General features: G+C 46.6%; 1 protein-coding gene across 2 annotated transcripts; it reads right to left on the bottom strand.

Annotated features, from left to right (window-relative positions):
* Positions 1-1546: 1546 nt before the first annotated feature.
* On the bottom strand, positions 1547-5804 carry PRSS57 (serine protease 57). Of its 2 annotated transcripts, XM_029613771.1 has the most exons (5): positions 5603-5804; positions 4060-4213; positions 3651-3795; positions 2088-2348; positions 1547-1892 (listed from the first exon to the last, which is right to left on the bottom strand). In XM_029613771.1, exons 1-5 carry the CDS (start codon positions 5667-5669, stop codon positions 1740-1742), a joined length of 780 nt encoding a protein of 259 aa, XP_029469631.1. In that variant the 5' UTR covers positions 5670-5804; the 3' UTR covers positions 1547-1739. The 2 variants fall into 2 exon arrangements, with proteins under 2 accessions (XP_029469631.1, XP_029469630.1); XM_029613770.1 differs by lacking the exon at positions 5603-5804 and having other exon boundaries at positions 4060-5001.
* Between the last annotated feature and the right edge of the window lie 1234 nt (positions 5805-7038).

Genomic DNA, 7038 nt, shown 5'->3' with positions numbered 1-7038 from the left:
AACATCATTCTGCGAGCTAGATCTATTCTCTTCTAAAAACATAAGAACATGCCATACTGGGTTCAGACCAAGGGTCCATCAAGCCCAGCATCCTGTTTCCAACAGAGGCCAAACCAGGCCATAAGAACCTGGCAAGTTCCCAAAAACTAAGTCTATCCCATATTACCGTTGCTAGTAATAGCAGTGGCTATTTTCTAAGTCAACTTAATTAAAATCAGGTAATGGACTTCTCCTCCAAGAACTTATCCAATCCTTTTTTAAACCCAGCTACAGTAACTGCACTAACCACATCCCCTGGCAACAAATTCCAGAGTTTAACTGTGCATGGAGTGAAAAAGAATTTTCTCTGATTAGTTTTAAATGTGCTACATGCTAACTTCATGGAGTGCCCCTAGTCCTTCTATTATCTAAGTGGAAATGCAACTCTGTTTGGGTGTTATCGGCCAAAGGAGACAGCAGCTACGAAATGAATCACAGCAGGACTTTCATCAGTGTTTGACCAAAGAAGTTATCAGAATGAAAAGACCTCCAACATTAACAAAAGGAGGAACATCAACATTATATGCAACAGAGACAAGAACACTAAGATAATTCACAACCCATCAGAAGCAATTTAGTGTAGATTATTAACATCACATACAGCCTTTCATAATAACATCAAAAAGGTTTACAATTTAAAAATCATTCGATTCAACAATCAATAATAATTTTTTTTAATTGTCACATAAAGATTTCTTAATTGCTTATATTTGAGCCTGCCTGCAACATATAACTGATTTCTGTTTAACTGCGGCAACCATCGTCAAACAGAAGCCAATCCCAACCAAGATGGACAGTTTAAAAAGGCCTTCTGGTGTGCCAGGACCCAGTTTGGAAAGGAATCTGGGCCAGCCACAGCAGCACAAGATTCGGAGACTGCAACTGAACTTCCTCAGATCGGAAACCCATCATCAGTGGCTGGCTTTCAATCTGACCCCTTCCTTAATTCAGTTCCTTCCCTGGATTACTTGTATGGACATGATTTACACTGCAGTTTTACAGAATATTGCAAGGCTTGGAAAGGCAGTTTATGTAGACCTCCTCCTCGCTCAGGGATCCCGGAGTTTACCAGAACATCCCCAGCACTGCTAGAAGGCCGAAACACCGGAGAAGAAAGGACAAAGAAAAAGGCTTGTTTGCATTTTAGAATGTATGCGTCTAGCTAGCATTGTAAGTACTATTAAAGAAAAGGACGTATTTACCTTCATAACATTATTGGCTGACAGAGTGTCCCCCTGATCTTAGTTAATAGAAGGACTAGGGGGCATTCCATGAAGTTAGCAAGTAGCACATTTAAGACTAATCGGAGAAAATTCTTTTTCACTCAACGCACAATAAAGCTCTGAAATTTGTTGCCAGAGGATGTGGTTAGTGCAGTTGGGTTCAAAAAAGGTTTGGATAAGTTCTTGGAGGAGAAGTCCATTAGCGGCTATTAATCAAGTTTACTTAGGGAATAACCACTGCTATTAATTGCATCAGTAGCAGGGGATCTTCTTAGTGTTTCGGTACTTGCCAGGTTCTTTTAGCCTGGATTGGCCTCTGTTGGAAACAGGATGCTGGGCTTGATGGACCCTTGCTCTGACCCAGCATGGCAATTTCTTATGTTCTTATGATTCCTGTTTTTGCCTCACAATGCCTTTCCACTCCAGCATCAGTAGAAGAAGGGTCTGTAGCTGGCACTCCTGACCCGGAATCACCCGTCAGAACCTCTTCATGACTTCTTGCATCCAGCTGATGAAGTCTGAGACCCGTGTGTAAACATCTGGAAAGCGAGGGTCCGCACACCGGAATCCCGAGAAAGCCACAATCCCCACTGCTTGTCTCCTGCAGACGAGGGGTGCCCCCGAGTCCCCCTGCAAACCAAGGCCAGAGGCAGGTTAGTGCAGATCTTCCATGGAGAGAAGAGGGGGAGGTGGAGAGGAAGAGAGAGAAGAAAGGGTGGCAGGAATGGGGCATTTTGCTACCTGTAATGCTAATTTCAAATGAAAGAAGTGGAACTGTGCATGTAAATATAAAATAATAGAAAAGCACATCTCCCTGGTACTCACAGAGCAGAAGCCCCTGGGGACTCTGTCCGGGCTGGTGGCACACACCATGTGCTGAGTGATGCCTCCTCTCCAGGAGCTGTTGCAGGCTGCCCTGCTGATCACATCCGCGTTGGTTTCCATGAGGGCGCTGGGCTGTGTCTCAAAGTCCGACGTGTCCCCCCAGCCAGCAACTGTGCAATTAGTCCCAGGGGTGACATCCTCACCCTGGGTAGGGAGCGAGATTTTTCTGACAAAATTGTTCAGGGAAGCTGCCTTGTTCAGCTTAAAAAAAAAAAAAATCCCACAAAGACAAAACAAAACGGAAAATGATAACAAAATGTGCACTTCTACACAGGATCTGTAGGCAAACGCACCCAAACTTGGGAATAACAAGGTTTGCTGGCCAAGCTGCAGCTTTCAATCGTTCCACTAGAGGGGGCTCATTACACACCCTTCATCAGGTTAACCATGGCCGGCAGCCACCTCCAGGATGCAACGCCATAGACAGAAGCAGAATCTGTCAGACTAACAATCAGGAATTTGCTAACTCTAATTAAAATAATTAAAAAAAAATACATTAAACCTCACACATGGATAAAGTTTATGACTCGCAGAGCTCTGTGTCAGGTAAATCACTCAAGGTACACGGGGAGGATAAAGGGCTTGCAGAAAGCCATGTATTACCTGGGCACTGCAACCCCTGTTACACCCCACCCCCTCCCCCGTCCCTGCAACATGTAACAGGGCATGCAATAAGAGTCAGCAGACAGCCTCTTTGTGGAAGAATTCTGGCCGCAGCTTTATGTATAATTCCAAAGTACAATTACACCTTATGCATCCTAGCCATCTAAGGGTTCGGCTTACAATATATATATTCACTCAATTAATGGTCAACCTAGATCGTCCCGTGCAGCCGGCACGCCTGTCCGGCTGCCAGACCGACCCGGCCGCGGCGGGGAGTGCTGAAGCCTGCCAGACCGACCCGGTTATGCGTGCCCATGATTGTTTTAAATGCTTTTATGCGCGCAGCCTGCCAGACCAACCCAGCTGCTTTTTTTTTTTTTTTTTTTTTTTTGCTTGCGTCTTACAAGCTGCCAGACCGATCCAGAAGAGTTCTTAATTGAATCTGCTCAAATGAAACCTTCTTCCTCTGGCCTCATTCCAGGAGTCCTTAAAGTAGGTTAGGTCGCTCTGCATTCATCCTCCTTGAGACCGTTCTGCCAAAAAAACCTGCGATCTGCAACAACTCCTGCTAAGCTGCGACAAAAAAAAAAAAGCCGCCTAACTTAACCCAGCTGCGTGCGGAGGGCGATTCCCCCCAGCCAGCCTGCAGCAGAAGAAAGAGGAAGCCGCTGTGCACGCCGCATCCTCTTCATGCCGCTGCAAGGCTGCCTCGCCCCCTCTCCCCCATGGGTCAGTAGACGCGTGAGCAAGCCCGATCCTTCCCCCCACCCCTTCCTGACTCCCCCCCCTGCCGCGCTGGCCCAGCCACGTGGCCACGTTAAGGCCTCATCCCGAGCCCAGAGAAGAGCGGGGTCGCAGCTCCGCGCTCGCAACACGCGAGGAAGGAGACCCGGGACTCACTTTGAGCAGATGGACGTCATTCTCGCCGGTCTCCGGGTTGTAGTTCGGGTGACTGATGGAAGCCTGAACACCGAAAGTCTGCTGGGAGGATTCCTGGGCGGTCAGCGAGTGAGCACCGAGCACAACCTGCACAGACTCGGGCCTTCTGTGATCAACAACAAAAAAAAAAAAGAAAAGCCCCCCCAAAATGAAAGGGATTCCAGCTCTGGGAAGATGAAAACTAGGAGGGAGGCAGGCTAGGAACAAGCGAAAGGGGAGGAGAATATCAGGAGGAAGAGGGCGAAGAGATGAGTTCGTGTAACCTGCACTGTCTGCCCTTCCTCGGGATGTATCTCTGCTTAGCTAAGCAGGAATGGGGCTGTGTCACATGCTAGCTCTGGAGGGTAACTATAGAGCATCGGTAACTTACAGATTTTCAAAGCAGTGGGCAGCTGTAATCACCCACTTTCTCTGCAGCAGGGCACCCCCACAGATGTTCCTGCCCAGAGACTGGAGGGAAGCCATGTAGGGCAGGGAGTGTGGTTTGGCTTCTCTTCCTCCGATGATCCTGCCCTGCAGGGCACCTGTGGCAGATACAAGCAGCTTCTTACAGCTCAGCAAGGCTTCCTCAGTACAGAGACAGCGAACAGGACCAGCTCCAATACTAGAAGCAGCAACCACCCCCATCTCTAGCATTGCAAACAGAACCACCTGCAGCTCCATTAGCAGACCCAGAAAAAGCATCCAATCCAGTACCAGCTCCAGTTTCAGAGCCTGAACTAGCAAAGGCTCCAGCTCCCTCCAAGCCCAGATGCTGGACTAAAAAGACATTTCGGATGTGCTCACTTCTTTGACCTTAAGGACTAACAGTGCATTGCTAGATCCCCGAGTGCAAACATCACTCCATGTGCCAGCAGCAGGATGGTGTTCACCCCTCCCTCACTCGGGAGGCTTTTCAGAAAATCGCCTCCCTGTCCTCGACCTGAGGTCGCTGTAACGGTGTCAATGATTCCGCGCGGCGCCAGCGCTGTGACTTCTGGCAGGCAGAGCCCCCCTGCTCGTCGGCCTGGGATATAAACAGAGCAGGGCACCACATCTAAATTTATTCCGGTTCTGAATTCCTCAATAATCTCACTACAAGATGGGTTTTTTTTACATTGTTTATATGCTTAGAGTCATAAATTATGTGTTTCCTATGTGTTCCTATTTTGAGTTTGTCGCTTTTAAAAAGGTTTTTTTTAACAGTGAGCAGATTACACAAGGTGACATGTAAAAATGTTTTGCCAATAAAGTTATCTGAATTTGAATCAGTGAGAAAGATATTGTGAACTCACAAGCAAAGACTTTTGCAGTATGCAGAGAACAGATTCGCTACCCTAATCTGCATTATTAGCTTCAGATTACGAGGAGGGTGGCCAATTTACGCCAGATTTTTTAGTGCAGGCTGATCTGATCCTGGTTTTACCCCACTGCATGCAGGGACTTGAAGTCCTACTTTTCTAAAAAAACTGTAATAGGCAGTGCCTGGAAAAGCGGGATATAAATAGGTAAATAAAGCCAGAACTACAAGTCCCTACAGAACTGGATCAACCTGTCCTGAGAATCTCAATCCAGTTGGCAACCCCAATTACGAGTTACATCAATCTGTGTGCTCACTATTCTAAGCTCTTTGGAGCAGGTGATTTCTTGTGCACAGCCCTGTTCACTGTGTAGTGGAAATATACGTACAGTGGTGCCTCAGGGTTATAGCACATTGAAGTCACAGTCCCTGCAATAAGTTTTGTACGATATGTGTCACAGGGATCCTGTTAGGTATGACATATACTCTTTAGAACAAAGTGGCTTCAGGCTTGTTTTGTAATAAGGAGGAGGCTCTGCGACAGACAGTAATTGTCCATATTATTAGGTCAGTTGTCTGGCTCTACAGGTGAGAACAGCAGAGCCTTAAGCTTTCCGAATGCTATTTTGCTTACCTGCCTGCAGAGTGAAGAGGAGAGCAAAGATCCCCAGCACAAGCAGGAACTGACTTTGGCTGTCCATGCTGGATTTGGATACTGGAGGGTTTGTGGGATGTTCCACGCAGAAGTACGGGTGGCTCCCACGTGGCTCCTGTCTTTAAGTGACTAAGGGTGGACTTCGTGGTACAAGAGCTGCTCAGCACTGATCTTCCGTTGTCAGTGTTACATGCAGAAAGGTAGAAACCTCTACCAGCTCTCTCCCTCTCTTCCTTTTGGCCTCATACATTGTGAAATCTGCCGTTACACTCTCTTCCTCCCAGTGCTCTCTGGGAGCTGCTCAGTGTATCTTAGCAGGTAGAATGCAGAATTGTGCAACCTGTAGACCAAGATTCCAATCCCACTACAGCCACCAATTCACTTACATATCCTGGGCTCAGCATTTGACTGTAAGCTGTTTGGGGTGGGGGTGAAGGCCGGTAATCAGACCTGGGTCTAACAATCAGTACACAACTCAAGTCACCTGGGACCATCACCAGCGTGCAGGGAAGGAGAAGACAATAATGTGTATGGAGGGGGCATAAAGGTATTCAGCAGGGTGCAGAGAGTTTGCTTTGCTTTCACTTTCAGTAAGAAATTGTAAACCAGAAGTACAGATGACTGTTCTCAAGACCAGGTCCCTCTTGAAAGTTAGACAGGAATGCACCCATGAACCAATGGAAGTGGGCAAAAGTAATTATCAAGCAGAATTCATCTTGCATGCACTATTATTCACTCCCTGAACCTCAGAGGCAAGGGGAGAGGTGATAAGGAGATTTAAAAAAGGACACGATGTTAGGTTCCATATTAGGAGCTACCACCCAGGAAAAAGATCTAGGCATCATAGTGGATAATACTTTAAAATCGTCGGCTCAGTGTGCTGCAGCAGTCAAAAAAGCAAACAATGTTAGGAATTATTAGGAAGGGAATGATGAATAGAACGGAAAATGTCATAATGCCTCTATCGCTCCATGGTGAGACCACACCTTGAATACTGTGTACAATTCTGGTCGCCGCATCTCAAAAAAGATATAGTTGCGATGGAGAAGGTACAGAGAAGGGCAACCAAAATGATAAAGGGGCTGGAACAGCTTCCTTATGAGGAAAGGCTGAAGAGATTAGGGCTGTTCAGCTTGGAGAAGAGACAGCTGAGGGGGGATATGATAGAGGTCTTTAAGATCATGAGACATCTTGAACGAGTAGATGTGACTCGGTTATTTTCACTTTCGAATAATAGAAGGACATGGGGGCATTCCATGAAGTTAGCAAGTAGCACATTTAAGATTAATTGGAGAAAATTCTTTTTCACTCAACGCACAATAAAGCTCTGGAATTTGTTGCCAGGAGATGTGGTTAGTGCAGTTAGTGTAGCTGGGTTCAAAAAAGGTTTGGAGAAATCCATTAACTGCTATTAA

The sequence above is a fragment of the Rhinatrema bivittatum genome, chromosome 8 (genome assembly GCF_901001135.1).
Source record: "Rhinatrema bivittatum chromosome 8, aRhiBiv1.1, whole genome shotgun sequence".
Classification (NCBI taxonomy): Eukaryota; Metazoa; Chordata; class Amphibia; order Gymnophiona; family Rhinatrematidae; genus Rhinatrema; species Rhinatrema bivittatum.
This window is presented reverse-complemented; position numbering and strand designations above follow the sequence as displayed.

Bases quoted from the DNA above. Each gene is read 5' to 3' on its own strand.
- PRSS57 (XM_029613770.1), bottom strand. From the start codon at position 4,373: ATGCTTTTTCTGGGTCTGCTAATGGAGCTGCAGGTGGTTCTGTTTGCA. The intron at 2,349-3,650 runs GTGAGTCCCGGG...TTTTTTTTTAAG, and splicing joins ATGACGTCCATCTGCTCAAA to CTGAACAAGGCAGCTTCCCT. The intron at 1,893-2,087 runs GTGAGTACCAGG...CTTGGTTTGCAG, and splicing joins TCCCCAGGGGCTTCTGCTCT to GGGGACTCGGGGGCACCCCT.